The sequence below is a fragment of the Bombina bombina genome, chromosome 2 (assembly GCF_027579735.1).
Source record: "Bombina bombina isolate aBomBom1 chromosome 2, aBomBom1.pri, whole genome shotgun sequence".
In the NCBI taxonomy this organism is placed as follows: domain Eukaryota; kingdom Metazoa; phylum Chordata; class Amphibia; order Anura; family Bombinatoridae; genus Bombina; species Bombina bombina.
The window spans coordinates 467,457,044-467,477,339 of record NC_069500.1 but is presented as its reverse complement, the minus strand read 5'-3'; the positions used below and the strand labels follow the sequence as shown (position 1 = coordinate 467,477,339).

At 41.5% G+C, this 20,296-nt stretch overlaps 1 protein-coding gene across 1 annotated transcript in view; it reads left to right on the top strand.

Annotated features, from left to right (window-relative positions):
- KIAA1671 (KIAA1671 ortholog) overlaps positions 1 to 19,391 on the top strand; it is a 532,635-nt gene extending 513,244 nt beyond the window's left edge. Inside the window, exons 11-13 of the mRNA XM_053702092.1 lie at positions 1,332 to 1,471; positions 13,795 to 13,879; positions 17,924 to 19,391. Coding sequence (XP_053558067.1) covers positions 1,332 to 1,471; positions 13,795 to 13,876 — 222 coding nt within the window. The 3' untranslated portion in view covers positions 13,877 to 13,879; positions 17,924 to 19,391. The remainder of the gene's footprint in view (positions 1 to 1,331; positions 1,472 to 13,794; positions 13,880 to 17,923) is intronic.
- The last annotated feature ends 905 nt before the right edge of the window (positions 19,392 to 20,296 follow it).

The following is a 20,296-nucleotide window of genomic DNA, read 5'->3' as shown; positions in this document are numbered from 1 at the left end:
AAAGAAAACTAAATTTATGCTTACCTGATAAATTACTTTCTTTTACGATACGACGAGTCCACGGCCCTCCCTGTTATTTTAAGACAGGTTTATTTTATTTTTTGAAAACTTCAGTCACCTCTGCACCTTTTTGGCCTTTCCTTTTCGCTTCCTATAACCTTCGGCCGAATGACTGAGGGTGGAGGGGAAGGGGAGGGGCTATATATACAGCTCTGCTGTGGTGCTCTTTGCCCCTTCCTGTTAGCAGGAGGTTAATATTCCACAAGTAAGGATGAAATCCGTGGACTTGTCATATCGTAAAAGAAAGTAATTTATCAGGTAAGCATAAATTTAGTTTTTAAGCTGCCTTTTTATTTTTGTTTAGTGAGAAAAACTAAGATGGGCCTCTTTTCTCATTTTTCAAAAATAAGTAAATAAAAATATAGCTTGTAAAAACGGGACTTGTAAACCTATGTAGGCTTATAGGAGCTTAGGAGCGTGCATGTCTTTAGCTTTCTATGGCAGTAATGTTTGCAACTATGTATAACATTTCTATAAGGTCACATAAGGATATTCTTTAACAAATTATACAAAAAAAACTAAGCAACATTGATAATAGAAGTAAACTGGTAAAGTTATTTAAATTTTCATGCTCTGTCCAATCCTTTCAATAAGTAGCGATCATACAACTGCGGCTTCTTGACCTCTCTACCACTTCAGAGGTGGCGGAGATGATAAATCACCCTGAGCTCAATTTTGTGATTTGATAGACCCTTCAATCTCCCTAGAGTATGGGGCGGCACTGAGAAGACAGCTTGGAACCTTGTCAGTCTGCCTAATGTTGAATGGGACAATCTCTCTTTGTCTAGCTATATATTATTTTTTTTATTAAAAACTAAAATGTAATAATATATGGACCTTCTTCTTACATCCAGTATAACTTTACATTTTGGGATAATGTATATATTACAGTTGAAATCCCTATTATATACACTTCATATTTATCATGGGTAGTTTCAATACATATAGCTCATTACCATTACAGGTCTTAGGACTGTTATGTAAGTAAACTTTTAGAAGTGTTTCTGCAGCATACTTACTGGTAAATATATTTAGTCATTAAATTTCTTACTATCTATCAAGAGTATTATTTAGGAAAATTCATGGTTTCTAGTATTAATTATAGCTATTTAAAAACAGATGAGCCAATGCAAAATGTTGTGTCAGGCTCCATGTGATCTACTGTTTCAAAACCCCGAGTACTTCCTTCTATGATTGAGATTCATCTATTGGCTATTAGCAGGGAGTGTCGTTCAGATTACTTAATATTTGTATATTTTCCTATCCATCAGAACCCTTTCCGGAAAAGGCAAGATCCAGAGAGTTGCAGTGAATCACCTCCAGCACAGCTTTCAAGGTCACCAAAATCTCCCCTCCCACAAGGAACCATAGGCGTTAAACTACTGCCAACACCTGCAGATAAGCCCAACAAGTAAGCACGTTATACTTACTCACTTTAGCTGATTTTAGAATAAATTATCACAACCAGTAGCTGACCTACTCAACAGAGGGGCCCTGGTACAAAAAGTTTTTGGGCCCCCTGAAGATACTTCAGTAGTAAGCAATAGTAACATTATTCATGCTGCTCTGTACAATGATAATGAGGATTGATATTGTAGATGGACCTGCAACCTGCACTAATATTAGGCTCCCCTGCATTAGAATTGTACATATTCTGCACTTGCCATATGTATAGACTTGCTGCTATGGGCCCCCTCCGCACCTGGGCCCTGGTGCCACCGCACCTTTCGCCCCTGATCACATCTATGGAAACCTTCAAAGGGCTGAAACATCTTTCTTCTGTTATGTGTGATCAGTCCACGGGTCATCATTACTTCTGGGATATAACTCCTCCCCAACAGGAAATGCAAGAGGATTCACCCAGCAGAGCTGCATATAGCTCCTCCCCTCTACGTCACTCCCAGTCATTCTCTTGCACCCAACGACTAGATAGGATGTGTGAGAGGACTATGGTGATTATACTTAGTTTTTATAACTTCAATCAAAAGTTTGTTATTTTACAATAGCACCGGAGCGTGTTATTACCTCTCTGGCAGAGTTTGAAGAAGAATCTACCAGAGTTTTTACTATGATTTTAACCGGAGTAGTTAAGATCATATTGCTGTTTCTCGGCCATCTGAGGGAGGTAAAAGCTTCAGATCAGGGGACAGCGGGCAGATGAATCTGCATTGAGGTATGTAGCAGTTTTTATTTTCTGAATGGAATTGATGAGAAAATCCTGCCATACCGTTATAATGACATGTATGTATACTCTACACTTCAGTATTCTGGGGATGGTATTTCACCGGAATTACTCTGTTAAAAGTACATTAAACCTTTTAATAGGTATTTATCATGTTAAACGTTTTTGCTGGAATGTAGAATCGTTTGCATTTTCTGAGGTACTGAGTGAATAAATATTTGGGCATTATTTTTCCACTTGGCAGTTGCTTGTTTTAATTGTGACAGTTTCGTTTCTCTCTCACTGCTGTGTGTGAGGGGGAGGGGCCGTTTTTGGCGCTCTTTGCTACGCATCAAAAATTTCCAGTCAGTTACTCTTGTATTTCCTGCATGATCCGGTTCATCTCTAACAGAACTCAGGGGTCTTCAAACTTCTTTGGAGGGAGGTAGATTCTCTCAGCAGAGCTGTGAGACTTATATATTGACTGTGATTAAAAACGTTGCTCTGTAATTTACTAATGGGAACAAACCTTTGCTAAAAGTTGTGTTGTTTTTAAGGATTGATGCTATAACATGTCTGATTCAGAGGAAGATACCTGTGTTATTTGTTCCAATGCCAAGGTGGAGCCCAATAGAAATTTATGTACTAACTGTATTGATGCTACTTTAAATAAAAGCCAATCTGTACAAATTGAACAAATTTCACCAAACAGCGAGGGGAGAGTTATGCCGACTAACTCGCCTCACGTGTCAGTACCTGCATCTCCCGCCCGGGAGGTGCGTGATAATATGGCGCCTAGTACATCTGGGCGGCCATTACAGATAACATTACAGGATATGGCTACTGTTATGACTGAAGTTTTGGCTAAATTACCAGAACTAAGAGGCAAGCGTGATCACTCTGGGGTGAGAACAGAGTGCGCTGATAATACTAGGGCCATGTCTGATACTGCGTCACAGCTTGCAGAGCATGAGGACGGAGAGCTTCATTCTGTGGGTGACGGTTCTGATCCAAACAGATTGGATTCAGATATTTCAAATTTTAAATTTAAATTGGAAAACCTCCGTGTTTTACTAGGGGAGGTTTTAGCGGCTCTTAATGATTGTAACACTGTTGCAATACCAGAGAAATTGTGTAGGTTGGATAAATACTTTGCGGTACCGGCGAGTACTGACGTTTTTCCTATACCTAAGAGACTAACTGAAATTGTTACTAAGGAGTGGGATAGACCCGGTGTGCCGTTCTCACCCCCTCCTATATTTAGAAAGATGTTTCCAATAGACGCCACCACACGGGACTTATGGCAAACGGTCCCTAAGGTGGAGGGAGCAGTTTCTACTTTAGCTAAGCGTACCACTATCCCGGTGGAGGATAGCTGTGCTTTTTCAGATCCAATGGATAAAAAATTAGAGGGTTACCTTAAGAAAATGTTTGTTCAACAAGGTTTTATATTGCAACCCCTTGCATGCATCGCGCCGATTTCGGCTGCGGCAGCATTTTGGATTGAGTCTCTGGAAGAGAACCTTAGTTCAACTACGCTGGACGACATTACGGACAGGCTTAGAGTCCTTAAACTAGCTAATTCATTCATTTCGGAGGCCGTAGTACATTTAACCAAACTTACGGCTAAGAACTCAGGATTCGCCATTCAGGCACGTAGGGCGCTGTGGCTAAAATCCTGGTCAGCTGATGTAACTTCTAAGTCCAAATTACTTAATATACCTTTCAAGGGGCAAACTTTATTTGGGCCTGGTTTGAAAGAAATTATCGCTGACATCACAGGAGGTAAGGGCCACGCCCTGCCTCAAGACAAAGCCAAAGCTAAGGCTAGACAGTCTAATTTTCGTCCCTTTCGGAATTTCAAAGCAGGAACAGCATCAACTTCCACTGCACCAAAACAGGAAGGAGCTGTTGCTCGTTACAGACAAGGCTGGAAACCTAACCAGTCCTGGAACAAGGGCAAGCAGGCCAGGAAACCTGCTGCTGCCCCAAAGACAGCATGAACCGAGGGCCCCCGATCCGGGACCGGATCTAGTGGGGGGCAGACTCTCTCTCTTCGCCCAGGCTTGGGCAAGAGATGTTCAGGATCCCTGGGCGCTAGAGATCATATCTCAGGGATACCTTCTAGACTTCAAATTCTCTCCCCCAAGAGGGAGATTTCATCTGTCAAGGTTGTCAACAAACCAGATAAAGAAAGAAGCGTTTCTACGCTGTGTACAAGATCTGTTATTAATGGGAGTGATCCATCCGGTTCTGCGGTCGGAACAAGGACAAGGGTTTTACTCAAACCTGTTTGTGGTTCCCAAGAAAGAGGGAACTTTCAGGCCAATCTTGGATTTAAAGATCCTAAACAAATTCCTAAGAGTTCCATCGTTCAAAATGGAAACTATTCGGACAATCTTACCCATGATCCAAAAGGGTCAGTACATGACCACAGTGGATTTAAAGGATGCTTACCTTCACATACCGATTCACAAAGATCATTACCGGTATCTAAGGTTTGCCTTCTTAGACAGGCATTACCAGTTTGTAGCTCTTCCATTCGGATTGGCTACGGCTCCAAGAATCTTCACAAAGGTTCTGGGTGCCCTTCTGGCGGTACTAAGACCGCAAGGAATTTCGGTAGCTCCGTACCTAGACGACATTCTGATACAAGCTTCAAGCTTTCAAACTGCCAAGTCTCATACAGAGTTAGTTCTGGCATTTCTAAGGTCGCATGGATGGAAAGTGAACGAAAAGAAGAGTTCTCTTTTTCCTCTCACAAGAGTTCCATTCTTGGGGACTCTTATAGATTCTGTAGAAATGAAGATTTATCTGACAGAAGACAGATTAACAAAGCTTCTAAATGCATGCCGTGTCCTTCATTCCATTCAACTCCCGTCAGTAGCTCAATGCATGGAGGTGATCGGCTTAATGGTAGCAGCAATGGACATAGTTCCCTTTGCACGTCTACATCTCAGACCGCTGCAATTGTGCATGCTGAGTCAGTGGAATGGGGATTACTCAGACTTGTCCCCTACTCTGAATCTGGATCAAGAGACCAGAAACTCTCTTCTATGGTGGCTTTCTCGGCCACATCTGTCCAGGGGGATGCCATTCAGCAGGCCGGACTGGACAATTGTAACAACAGACGCCAGCCTACTAGGTTGGGGCGCTGTCTGGAATTCTCTGAGGGCTCAGGGACAATGGAATCAGGAGGAAAGTCTCCTGCCAATAAACATTCTGGAATTGAGAGCAGTTCTCCATGCCCTTCTGGCTTGGCCCCAGTTAAAAACTCGGGGGTTCATCAGGTTTCAGTCGGACAACATCACGACTGTAGCTTACATCAACCATCAAGGAGGGACAAGAAGCTCCCTAGCAATGATGGAAGTATCAAAGATAATTCGCTGGGCAGAGTCTCACTCTTGCCACCTGTCAGCAATCCACATCCCGGGAGTGGAGAACTGGGAGGCGGATTTCTTGAGTCGCCAGACTTTTCATCCGGGGGAGTGGGAACTTCATCCGGAGGTCTTTGCCCAAATACTTCGACGTTGGGGCAAACCAGAGATAGATCTCATGGCGTCTCGCCAGAACGCCAAACTTCCTCGCTACGGGTCCAGATCCAGGGATCCGGGAGCGGTTCTGATAGATGCTTTGACAGCACCTTGGAACTTCGGGATGGCTTATGTGTTTCCTCCCTTCCCGCTGCTCCCTCGATTGATTGCCAAAATCAAACAGGAGAGAGCATCAGTGATTCTAATAGCGCCTGCATGGCCACGCAGGACTTGGTATGCAGATCTAGTGGACATGTCATCCTGTCCGCCTTGGTCTCTACCTCTAAGACAGGACCTTCTGATACAGGGTCCATTCAAACATCAAAATCTAACTTCTCTGAAGCTGACTGCTTGGAAATTGAACGCTTGATTTTATCAAAACGTGGTTTTTCTGAGTCGGTTATTGATACCCTGATACAGGCTAGGAAGCCTGTTACCAGAAGGATTTACCATAAGACATGGCGTAAATACCTATACTGGTGCGAATCCAAAGGTTACTCCTGGAGTAAGGTTAGGATTCCTAGGATATTGTCCTTTCTACAAGAAGGTTTAGAAAAGGGTTTATCGGCTAGCTCATTAAAGGGACAGATCTCAGCTCTGTCCATATTGTTACACAGGCGTCTGTCAGAAAATCCAGACGTCCAGGCTTTTTGTCAGGCTTTAGCTAGGATCAAGCCTGTGTTTAAAACTGTTGCTCCGCCATGGAGTTTAAACTTAGTTCTTAACGTTTTACAGGGTGTTCCTTTTGAACCCCTTCATTCCATTGATATAAAATTGTTATCTTGGAAAGTTCTGTTTTTAATGGCTATTTCCTCGGCTCGAAGAGTCTCTGAGTTATCAGCCTTACATTGTGATTCTCCTTATCTGATTTTTCACTCAGACAAGGTAGTTCTGCGTACTAAACCTGGGTTCTTACCTAAGGTAGTCACTAACAGGAATATCAATCAAGAGATTGTTGTTCCATCCTTGTGTCCAAATCCTTCTTCAAAGAAGGAACGTCTTCTACACAATCTGGATGTAGTTCGTGCCCTCAAGTTCTACTTGCAGGCAACTAAGGATTTTCGACAAACGTCTTCCCTGTTTGTCGTGTACTCTGGTCAGAGGAGAGGTCATAAGGCTTCGGCTACCTCTCTCTCCTTCTGGCTTCGTAGCATAATTCGTTTAGCCTATGAGACTGCTGGACAGCAGCCTCCTGAAAGAATTACAGCTCATTCTACTAGAGCTGTGGCTTCCACTTGGGCCTTTAAGAATGAGGCCTCTGTTGAACAGATTTGCAAGGCTGCAACTTGGTCTTCGCTTCATACTTTTTCCAAATTTTACAAATTTGACACTTTTGCTTCTTCGGAGGCTATTTTTGGGAGAAAGGTTCTTCAGGCAGTGGTTCCTTCTGTATAATGATCCTGCCTATCCCTCCCGTCATCCGTGTACTTTTGCTTTGGTATTGGTATCCCAGAAGTAATGATGACCCGTGGACTGATCACACATAACAGAAGAAAACATAATTTATGCTTACCTGATAAATTCCTTTCTTCTGTTGTGTGATCAGTCCACGGCCCGCCCTGTTTTAAGGCAGGTAAATATCTTTTAAATTATACTCCAGTCACCACTTCACCCTTGGTTTCTCCTTTCTCGTTGATTCTTGGTCGAATGACTGGGAGTGACGTAGAGGGGAGGAGCTATATGCAGCTCTGCTGGGTGAATCCTCTTGCATTTCCTGTTGGGGAGGAGTTATATCCCAGAAGTAATGATGACCCGTGGACTGATCACACAACAGAAGAAAGGAATTTATCAGGTAAGCATAAATTATGTTTTTTATTTGTTCCAATATATGAGATAATAACACTCTAACGTGTGATTGGCCCAGGTAGCTACATCAATTATATACTTTGTGCTTGACTATAAATACTATTTTTTTTTCTTAAAATTATCTATATCAATGACAATTATTATTCTGTGGAGATGAGTATCCTAATAAAAAAAACATTTTCCTAAAATACATCACTAAAGTGAACACTGAAAAAACATTGTAGTTTCTCCAACATTGGTGTGTCCGGTCCACGGCGTCATCCATAACTTGTGGGAATATTCTCTTCCCCAACAGGAAATGGCAAAGAGCACAGCAAAAGCTGTCCATATAGTCCCTCCTAGGCTCCGCCCACCCCAGTCATTCTCTTTGCCGCTGAACAAGCAGCATCTCCACGGAGATGGTGAAGAGTATGTGGTGTTTAGTTGTAGTTTTTTATTCTACTATCAAGAGTTTGTTATTTTAAAATAGTGCTGGTATGTACTATTTACTCTGAAACAGAAAAAGATGAAGAGTTCTGTTTGTGAGAGGAATATGATTTTAGCAGCAGTAACTAAAATCGTTTGCTGTTTTACACATAGGACTGTTGAGATGAGATAACTTCAGTTGGGGGAAACAGTTGGCAGACTTTTCTGTTTAAGGTATGACTAGCCATATTTCTAACAAGACTGAGTAATGCTGGAAGGCTGTCATTTTCCCCATCATGGGGACCGGTAAGCCATTTTCTTAGTCTCAAACAGAATAAAGGGCTTAATATGGGCTATAAAACTGGTAGACACTTTTATGGGCTAGATCGATTGCTTTATTTGGGCATTTTATACAGCTTGAAGTTGAAATTCACACTTTATAACTTTGGGGAATGTTTTTTTACGTCAGGCACTGGTTTAGACACCTTCCCAGTCAGGAAGGGCCTTCTATGTAGTAGGCAGAGCCTCATTTTCGCGCCATTACTGCGCAGTTACTTTTGAGAGCAGGACATGCAGCTGCATGTGTGTGGGTCTGGAAGTGGTTGAAAAGGTTCCGAGAAGGCTTCATTTGGTATCGTATACCCCCCTGGGTTTGGTAATGTCGCAGCAAAGGCTGTAGCTGGGACTGTAGAGGGGTTAAAACTGTAAACGGCTCCGGTTTTGTCATTTTAAGGGTTAAAGGTCTGAAATTTGGGGTGCAATGCTTTGAATGCTTTAAGACACTGTGGTGAAAATTTAACAATTCCTTCATAGTTTTTCACATATTCAGTAAAAAAGAGTGCCCTGTTTAAAATTTAAAGAGACAGTAACGGTTTTGTTTTAAAACGGTTTTTGTATTTTATTGACAAGTTTAAGCCTGTTTAACATGTCTGTGCCTTCAGATAAACTATGTTCTGTATGTATGGAAGCCAATGTGTCTCCCCCTTCAAAATTGTGTGATAATTGTGCCATAGCGTCCAAACAAATTAAGGACAGTACTGCCACAGATAGTAAAGTTGATTCATCAGATGAAGGGAGTAGACATAGTTCTACATCATCTCCTTCTGTGTCTACACCAGTTTTGCCCACGCAGGAGGCCCCTAGTACTTCTAGCGCGCCAATGCTTGTTACAATGCAACAATTGACGGCAGTAATGGATAACTCCATAGCAAATATTTTATCCAAAATGCCTGCATTTCAGAGAAAGTGCGATTGCTCTGTTTTAAACACTGTAGAGCAGGAGGGCGCTGATGATAATTGCTCTGTCATACCCTCACACCAATCTGAAGTGGCCATGAGGGAGGTTTTGTCAGATGGGGAAATTTCTGATTCAGGTAGAATTTCTCAACAGGCAGAACCTGATGTTGTGACATTTAAATTTAAATTAGAGCATCTCCGCGCACTGCTTAAGGAGGTGCTATCTACTCTGGATGATTGTGACAACCTGGTCATTCCAGAAAAATTGTGCAAGATGGACAAGTTCCTAGAGGTTCCGGTGCACCCAGACGCTTTTCCTATACCCAAGCGGGTGGCGGACATAGTGAATAAGGAGTGGGAGAAGCCCGGCATACCTTTTGTCCCCCCTCCTATATTTAAGAAATTATTTCCTATGGTTGACCCCAGAAAGGACTTATGGCAGACAGTCCCTAAGGTCGAGGGGGCAGTTTCTACACTAGCTAAACGCACTACTATTCCTATCGAGGATAATTGTGCTTTCAAAGATCCTATGGATAAAAAATTGGAGGGTTTGCTTAAAAAGATTTTTGTACAGCAAGGTTACCTTCTGCAACCTATTTCGTGCATTATTCCTGTCACTACAGCAGCGTGGTTCTGGTTCGAGGAACTAGAAAAGTCGCTCAGTAGAGAGACTCCGTATGAGGAGGTTATGGACAGAATTCACGCACTTAAGTTAGCTAATTCCTTTATTTTAGATGCCGCTTTGCAGTTAGCTAGATTAGCGGCGAAAAATTCAGGGTTTGCAATTGTGGCTCGCAGAGCGCTCTGGCTAATGTCTTGGTCAGCGGATGTATCTTCCAAGACAAAGTTGCTTAATATCCCTTTCAAGGGTAAAACCCTTTTTGGGCCAGAATTGAAAGAGATTATCTCAGACATCACTGGGGGTAAGGGCTACGCCCTCCCACAAGATAGGCCTTTCAAGGCCAAGAATAAGTCTAATTTTCGTTCCTTTCGCAATTTCAGGAACCGAACGGCCTCCAACTCTGCAGCCTCTAGACAAGAGGGTAATGCTTCGCAAACCAAACCAGCTTTGAAACTGATGCAAGGCTGGAACAAGGGTAAGCAGGCCAAGAAGCCTGCTGCTGCTACCAAAACAGCATGAAGGAGTAGCCCCCGATCCGGGACCGGATCTAGTAGGGGGCAGACTCTCTCTCTTCGCTCAGGCTTGGGCAAGAGATGTTCAGGATCCCTGGGCACTAGAAATAGTTTCTCAGGGTTATCTTCTGGAATTCAAGGAACTACCCCCAAGGGGAAGGTTCCACATGTCTCACTTATCTTCAAACCAAATAAAGAGACAGGCATTCTTACATTGTGTAGAAGACCTGTTAAAAATGGGAGTGATACACCCAGTTCCAACTGTGGAACAAGGAATGGGGTTTTACTCAAATCTGTTTGTAGTTCCCAAAAAAGAGGGAACTTTCAGACCAATTCTGGATTTAAAGATTCTAAACAAATTTCTCAGAGTGCCATCATTCAAAATGGAAACTATTCGAACGATTTTACCTTCAATCCAGGAGGGTCAATTTATGACTACCGTGGATCTAAAGGATGCGTATCTACATATTCCTATCCACAAAGATCATCATCAGTTCCTAAGGTTCGCCTTTCTGGACAAACATTACCAGTTTGTGGCTCTCCCATTCGGGCTAGCCACTGCTCCAAGGATTTTCACAAAGGTACTCGGGTCCCTTCTAGCGGTTCTAAGACCAAGGGGCATTGCAGTGGCACCTTACTTGGACGACATTCTGATACAAGCGTCGTCTCTTTCAAAGGCAAAGGCTCACACAGACATCGTTCTGGCCTTTCTCAGATCTCACGGGTGGAAGGTGAACATAGAAAAGAGTTCCCTGTCTCCGTCGACAAGAGTTCCTTTCTTGGGGACAATAATAGATTCTTTAGAAATGAAGATTTTCCTGACAGATGTCAGAAAGTCAAAACTTCTAAATGCTTGTCAAGTTCTTCACTCTGTTCCACGACCTTCCATAGCTCAGTGCATGGAAGTAGTAGGGTTGATGGTTGCAGCAATGGACATAGTTCCTTTTGCACAAATTCATCTAAGACCATTACAACTGTGCATGCTGAAACAGTGGAATGGGGACTATACAGACTTGTCTCCAGTGATTCAAGTAGATCAGAAGACTAGAGACTCACTCCGTTGGTGGCTAACCCAGGATCACCTGTCCCAGGGAATGAGCTTCCGCAGACCAGAGTGGGTCATCGTCATGACCGACGCCAGTCTAGTAGGCTGGGGCGCGGTCTGTGACTCCCTGAAAGCTCAGGGCATATGGTCTCGGGAAGAGTCTCTTCTCCCGATAAACATTCTGGAACTGAGAGCGATATTCAATACTCTCAGGGCTTGGCCTCAACTAGCAAAGGCCAGATTCATAAGATTCCAATCAGACAACATGACGACTGTTGCTTACATCAACCATCAGGGGGGAACAAGGAGTTCCCTGGCGATGAGAGAAGTGACCAAAATCATAAAATGGGCGGAGGATCACTCCTGCCACCTATATGCGATCCACATCCCAGGAGTGGAAAACTGGGAGGCGGATTATCTGAGTCGTCAAACATTCCATCCGGGGGAGTGGGAACTCCACCCGGAGATATTTGCCCAGTTGACTCAATTATGGGGCATTCCAGACATGGATCTGATGGCGTCTCGTCAGAACTTCAAGGTTCCTTGCTACGGGTCCAGATCCAGGGATCCCAAGGCGACTCTAGTGGATGCATTAGTAGCGCCTTGGGCCTTCAACCTAGCTTATGTGTTTCCACCGTTTCCTCTCATTCCCAGGCTGGTAGCCAGGATCAAACAGGAGAGGGCCTCGGTGATCTTGATAGCTCCTGCGTGGCCACGCAGGACTTGGTATGCAGACCTGGTGAATATGTCATCGGCTCCACCATGGAAGCTACCTTTGAGACAGGATCTTCTAGTACAGGGTCCATTCGAACATCCAAATCTAGTTTCCCTCCAGCTGACGGCTTGGAAATTGAACGCTTGATTTTATCTAAGCGTGGGTTTTTGGATTCTGTGATAGATACTCTGGTACAAGCCAGAAAACCTTAACTAGAAAAATTTACCATAAAATATGGAAAAGATATATCTGTTGGTGTGAATCCAAGGGATTCTCATGGAGTAAGATCAAAATTCCTAGGATCCTTTCTTTTCTTCAAGAAGGTTTGGATAAGGGATTATCAGCGAGTTCTCTAAAGGGACAGATTTCTGCTTTATCTGTCTTGTTACACAAACGACTGGCAGCTGTGCCAGATGTTCAAGCTTTTGTTCAGGCTTTGGTCAGGATCAAGCCTGTTTACAGACCTTTGACTCCTCCCTGGAGTCTGAATTTAGTTATTTCAGTTCTTCAAGGGGTTCCGTTTGAACCTCTACATTCCATAGATATCAAGATGTTATCTTGGAAAGTTCTGTTTTTGGTTGCTATTTCTTCTGCTAAAAGAGTTTCTGAGTTATCTGCTCTGCAGTGTAAACCGCCCTATCTGGTGTTCCATTCATATATGGTTGTTTTGCGTACTAAACCTGGTTTCCTTCCAAAGGTTGTTTCCAACAAGAATATTAACCAGGAAATAGTTGTGCCTTCTTTACACAATTTAGATGTAGTTCGTGCTTTAAAGTTCTATTTAGAAGCAACAAAGGATTTCAGACAAACGTCTTCTCTGTTTGTCGTTTATTCTGGCAAGAGGAGAGGTCAAAAAGCTACTGCTACCTCTCTTTCCTTTTGGCTGAAAAGCATCATCCGATTGGCTTATAAGACTGCCGGACGGCAGCCTCCCGTACGCATCACAGCTCACTCTACTAGGGCTGTGGCTTCCACATGGGCCTTCAAGAACGAGGCTTCTGTTGATCAGATATGTAAGGCAGCGACTTGGTCTTCCCTGCACACTTTTGCCAAATTCTACAAATTTGATACTTTTGCTTCTTCGGAGGCTATTTTTGGGAGAAAGGTTTTGCAAGCCGTGGTGCCTTCCGTTTAGGTAACCTGATTGGCTCCCTCCCTTCATCCGTGTCCTAAAGCTTTGGTATTGGTTCCCACAAGTTATGGATGACGCCGTGGACTGGACACACCAATGTTGGAGAAAACAGAATTTATGCTTACCTGATAAATTACTTTCTCCAACGGTGTGTCCGGTCCACGGCCCGCCCTGGATTTTTAATCAGGTTTGATGAATTTCTTTCTTTAACTACAGTCACCACGGCACCCTATGGTTTCTCCTGTTTTTCTCCTATCCGTCGGTCGAATGACTGGGGTGGGCGGAGCCTAGGAGGGACTATATGGACAGCTTTTGCTGTGCTCTTTGCCATTTCCTGTTGGGGAAGAGAATATTCCCACAAGTTATGGATGACGCCGTGGACCGGACACACCGTTGGAGAAAGTAATTTATCAGGTAAGCATAAATTCTGTTTTTCTATCTAAAAGCTCTGCCACTGTTATCTGAAGGCAACAAAGTTCCATAAATGTTATTCTTATGTAGCATTTAATAACTAAACCTGTATTTAAGACTTGGTTCAATCACTTATTCTAGTTTTGTCTGTTCCAGAGGGGCAGAGACCTCCTCCCCACAGTGGTTGAAAGAGCTGAAATCAAAGAAAAGACAGAGCCAGTATGAAAACTCCTCTTAACAGGTGATTATCCAGTGTACTTTACTGTTTTACACATCTAGTTTTGTTACAAATAAAACTAGTGGTTAAGCTGGTGATAATTACTGTATATTTGGTCATCACATCTGCTTGCCATCTTATCTTTGTGCATGTTCTGCCCATCTTCTGATCTCATTGCTCAGTGTTTCCTGGTCCTGAGAGCTTAAAGGGCCACTAAAGTCAAAATTAAAGTTTTATAATTCAAATAAAGCATGCCGTTTACAAAAAATACTTTTCAACATACTTCCATTATCAAAACGTGCACATTTTTTAATGTTACAATTTCTGTGGCACCAGCTCCTACTGAGCACATGCAAAAGTGCACTGTGTTATATGCATTTTGTGATTAGCTGATGGCTGTCACATGATACATGGGGGATTGGATTCACTTACTACTAATTTTAAATTTAATGTAAGTGCTATTGCATTGTCTTGTAATTGTGTATCTGTCAATTATTAAATTCTTCTCTGTTTAGTAGTCAGTGTTGGGAGATATGGAAAAGAGGAAACACTTGCTCTTACCGTGTGTATTTTAGGGGTCCCTTCCTTAGTATATCAGGCACTTGAAATGACCTTCTCAGTATTAGACACAGCACTCTCTGTTTATCTAAACTATAAAGACCTTTGTTCTTGTTCTCTGGTGATAACTTCAGACATCTATAAAATTGCACTTCCTCATACGCAGTAATAAATACTGCACCTAGCTCCACATACAAACCCTATGTCACCATAGTGGTGGTGATGCTTCTGGATTGTCTGTGCAGTTGAAATGGGCAGCGACAAACTGACCTTACTCATTAAATAGTAAAATACAAGGCCACATAAAACAAAACACATTTTATTAAATGACTATCAAGTTCCTTTAAATGAATAGATTTGTTTCCCCACTGTGTCTCTGTCTGAAATGAACAAACATAGATTGTAAAAGTGGCCAAAGTCACTGGGAATTGCATTTTCCATGTGATCAAGTGAAAGAAAAATCATTTCCAGGGGGCACCCGGGCGGCTGCCATCTTGCAGGTCGCACTGAGCTTCAGCTCTTCAAATTCTCTCTATTGTTTCTTAATTTAACAGTACAGTTTTGGCAATACCTTGCTCAAAATAGTCGAGAGGCTTGCCTGAAGAGGTCCGAATTCCAGATTTAGGGTTTTGGATAGCGACTGGGCTTACACGCCCTCAGTACCGGACTTTACATTGTGAGGCCTTCCCCTATAATAGAAGCCTCAACCTGCCCCCACACCTAGCTGTGCCTTAAGTGCGCAGTCCTAACCTACTATGGCTGTAACCCAAGAGGAACTCCTTTCAACTATACAAAAATGCCTAGAGGAGTTTGAGCTAAAGATGACAGCCAAGTTTGAAAACTTCTCATGTCTTGTCAAGACTTCGGTGGCACAGTGTAATATTCTCAGAGTGGAAGAGGAGGAAGACGCCATCACACCTACACTAGGAGTACACCTACCTATAGGTTCCAGGCAAATAATGGCAGAAGCCCACCTGGAACCTGACTCACCGGACTCTTGTGTCGGCCCTTACATGCTATGCGATGACCCTGAGTGGGGGGGCGCGACCGGCCCTCTATTCCGGGAGGATAGGTCCATACGCAAGGGAGAAGGGACTTACATTGGAGACGCTGCCCTGAATATATGCAGGAGTCACGGGGATCATCACCCGAACGGGACATCACCCTCCACGGGGCACTGCGCAGCAGAGAAGATGTCTATTAGCAATGCAGCCCCTTCAGTCGCAGCGGTTTGCCTGCTTACACTGCCTGCTTCAACAGTGAGAGATACACTACTTTGCTTTACTCGATGGGGCCAGGCGCTACTGGGGATCACATTCAGCTTGGCCGCTGGATTGGCACTTCGCTTGACAGGTCCCCGGGATAAGCAAGTCAGTCCTCCCAAAAGAACTGGTGTCGGCTAAGAGACTGAATGAATCAATTGGTATACTGACGGCTCCCAGCATCGGGAGCTATTATCTTGCCTAGACACGGGCATTTGAAATTTCTCAGAGAAGTGTACTTATAATTGCTCCCACTGTAGGATATACACCCTGCCCTAGTGTTAGCGAAATATCCCCCATGATTATTTATGCCAGTATTTTTAGGTCCCGGTTCTGTGCATATTACTGTTATTTTAGTGATGGATGTTCTGGTCTGGGAAGTGCATATGAAGAGGGTCTATTTCCTAAATGTTTTTAGTTGTTCCCTTTTATGTGTTTATCTCACTGTCTATAACCTATAGCTGCAAACAGCTACTAGCAGTGTCCCATACGATAGATGAAACTCCTTGGTTAGGTTATATGTTCCTAATTTTATGCAGTCACCTCTTCTGCTTCTCTATCTCTCAGTATGTCTGACACTCTGAAGCTTTTTCACTCTATTTGTTGTGTTTGGGCATGGCTGCTTTGTATTACCTTTAAGATAATGTACCCTCATTTAACAGTCTTACCCATACTTATCCTTCTCATATCACTGCAAAACACCGCCGTTGGTTTACACCTCTGCCTAACATATAACTTAAGCATACCCCTCACCTACTCTAGTCCTATGGCCATATTAACCTGCTGAGAGGGTCCAAATGTGACCTAATTTTCACTATACAACAAAAATAATAATTGAGGTTTCCAATTAGTTAGTCTATCTGTATTATATCTTCATATCCTCTGTCAGTTATAACTGTTTTGCATTGAAATTAAATTAAAAAAAAAAAATCAAAACTGAGGTTTGGCTGCTGAGACCCAAAACCCTTTACTATTGTTAATAATTACTGTTGGGGCCCAAAAGCGACCCCCCTGAGCCATTTGGAGGTGTACAATACATAAGGCAAACCATACATACAGTACTGTTTACTCTTTGTTACCCCTGATAAGTATAGATTGTATAACGCTATCATTTTACAAACTGTGTCCTGTATTTTATTGTTGCTGTCTACTCTGGTATTCTTATAATGTGTATGCCTTTACATGTGTTTATGTCGGACCTCAAATAAAAACTAATTTAAAAAAAAATTTTTAAAAAAAATCTGAGAAATACCACCAATAGACGGATTGTAAAATGAATTGTTAACCAGTGATCTTTGTACCGTCTATTGAATGTTAAATGTACATGATATGTTCTTCATCTAAATAAAAAAATATATATTAAAAAAAAAGAAAAAGAAAATGAATTTCCTGTGGCTTGTTCTTATAAAGAAATAGTTGGCTATACCATATGGTGAACTAGGAAAAAGCTTAACAGCTTGCAAATAACAAGGCCTAACCCATCTCTTAGTCCTACATGAGTGAGCACAACCGTTCACTAACAACCTGGGCTACCACAGCCTTCCCTGGTGAATATAAATCCTTAGCAGAATCTGAGAGAATCGGACTAAATCATTATTTCCAGTTGCCTTTTTTTTTTAGCTATTTTTTTAATGTTTTCTTCTCCAAAGCTCATGTGGCCCCAGTACTGTTGCCTTTTTAGATTTACTTCTGTTATCAACTTTGCTTTGTTCGCTTGGTGTCCTTTGTTGAAGAGTAAATCTTTGTAGGCTGATGATAGGAGTTTAGGAGCATGCATGTGCCTTACGCATTCTTTGGCAGCAACGTTTGCTTCTCTGTATTTCAAAGCTACAAACAATGTTGCACACTGCTGCCAGTTAGCTAAATACACGTGCACGTTTCTAAGCTCACCTAGGATCACTATTTTTAACAAAGGATACCAAGAGAACTAATCAAAATAATAGAAGTGAATTAGATTTATTTTTTTATATATATAAAAAGTCATGTTCTAACCAGGACCATATTTGTTTAATTTTGGCTTTACTGTCCCTTTAAAGTACAGATGGAGTAGTAAATGTTTATCACCAGCTCTTCTTTGGAATTGTTAGTCCATGATACACACAGACCAAAAATGATTCATTGGCAGAACACACAATGTGGTATTATTGTTAATGGAAACAATGGTCTTTATACATACAGTTTTCTTTGTATGGATATTGATAGACTGATCTCACTCAACTTCTAAAATCTGTTTCTTTCTTTCCTCTAGATAAAGTTTCCAACAAGAAGCAGACACAGCAATTTAACATAAGCCTTAATTCACCAAACCCTACAGATCCACGTCCCTCTGCTGTCTTGCTTGATCTCACCTGCAACGTGTTCGGTGCCTTCCCATTTTTGAGGAAAAAGCTGCTTCATACCTATTCAGATACAAAATAATGTATTTTATTGGAGAAAAGTCACTTTAGAACTTGTAAAGGATATTTACTTGAAATGAGCTCTATAAAAGCCAAAGGTCCAGCCTCCTTATGACCTTTTGACCTGGAAGACTAGGGACAATAGTCATCTGGACCTGCTAAATTGGTGTATATGTCAGCATGTTCTGTGATATGAAAAGGCTGGTTGAGAAAGTGAAGACTGAATTTTGTATTTGTTTCTGGAAAAACGATTTCACAAACGAATTCATCTTATCGTCACTTAGAATATTGTAATTCACCATCCAGAATATTTTTTTTTCTCCAGATGTATATGTGGGTGTGTATGTATGTTGATATGCATGTATATGCACATATGTGTATATGTATGTGTGTATGTATAAAGTATGAACAAAATGTTTACTGCCAATAACAACACAAAACAAAGCTTGACTACTTTTTGTAAAAAAAGAAAAAATATTTTTAACAGATACAGAGTTAAGATGAACACACAATGTATTTTATGTTTTCTTCAGCTATTTTTGATCCTGCACAATATAAAGCTTTAGTAATGAATAGATGTTTTATTTTCTAAACCTGCTCACCTCTGAGTTTCATAACTTTTGCATTCAAAAGGTTTTTGTTAGGACTCAATTTGGGACAGAATTTCGATAGAGAGCTGTGCTCATAACCATATCAAATATTTTAGCTCTTAGGAACTTGAACACACTGAAACATTAAAACTGTGATTCAGTGGTGAGCAGATTATATAAATATATAAATATGAAAATGGAAAAACTGCAATAATTTTATCCTGTTTTTTAATTCATGTATAGTTGTTATAAAACATAATCACTGCAGTAATGAGGGCTTTTAGCATTTTGTTAAATCTTTTCATGCCTCTTCGAAGCCTGCAAAATGTTAAAAGGACAATGCCAGCAGTTTTTATTTAAATCTTAAATGGCAAATACTTGGTGTCAATATTAAACATGTGCTTAATAGGTGGGTCCTTCAATTGTTTTGACATTTGTCTATCATTTTTATGTCATCTCCTTTACTTTCTGGCAAAAAAAAATAAATTAAATTTAGGCTCACATCTGAAGTTTTAAGATCTGCAAACCAAGGAATCCTAAGAAGATAAAAGTATCATTCTCTGGCACTGAGTGCCCAGAGTATTGAGTTCATGTATTGCTGAAAAAGGAGGAAAATCAACTTTATTCTATGAAAACACACAGCTTTGCCCTTTGTTTAAAAGAGAATATATTATAGGATACAATCTGTTAATAATTGTATATGTGTGTTATAAAATCTTTTGTAACAAGATCACTGGTTTGGATCTGTTTTTTTTTATGAATTCCCTACTTTAAAATTCCCTGGATCTCTCTCAGTAGGTTCCATTGTGAGAATACTGTGTGGTCTGTGATTATAAACATCCTCTACATTACTAATGTTTGGAAACTTAGATGAGAGGTGTACATTAGAGAAGCAGAACACAAATTAGAGAATGGGCTCCATAAAATAACATAAACTATGGAAGCTCTTATTATGTAGCACACACAATTCTGTCCATTCACCATGGCCACTGCTCCAAGGATTGTTACCAAACTTTTGCAAGCGTATCTATCAAATGAAGTAACAAGGTATCCTTGTGACCTCTTATTTAGACAATATACTTTTCTTTCATAACGGTGGTGAGTCCACAATCCATTACTCCTGGGAATTGCTCTTTTATACCGCTAGGAGGAGGCAAAGATTCCCAAACCCCAAGAAACCTATACAACCTCACCCACCTCACACATACCTCAGTCTTTACTTTGCCTCCGCTGAAGGTGATTGAAGAATGAAGATGTGCATTTGATTCTTCAGAGAGAGGGGTTTTCGGTCTTTATTAAGGCCCAGTTTCCCCTCAGAGTACAGTGCTTGGCTTAGATATGTATATGGAGTATGGTTTGTGATTCTTTTTTCCATAAACCTTCCATATTTTGTCGCAGGGACATGTCTTTTGCTTCCCTCTATGGATCTACAATGTGCTCCTTTTGCATAACCTCTGCTGATATGTTTCAGTACTGCTTTGGCTGTCTGCTGCCTATTTGCTGGTGGACGAGTGTCTTGGTATTTGGCAAGAATAATTTATTTACATTTAGACACTCTATAGCTATGTTATTGGCATGTTTTATATTGGCTAATATATATGGCACTGTCACAGAAACCTTTACATTATTCCCCTT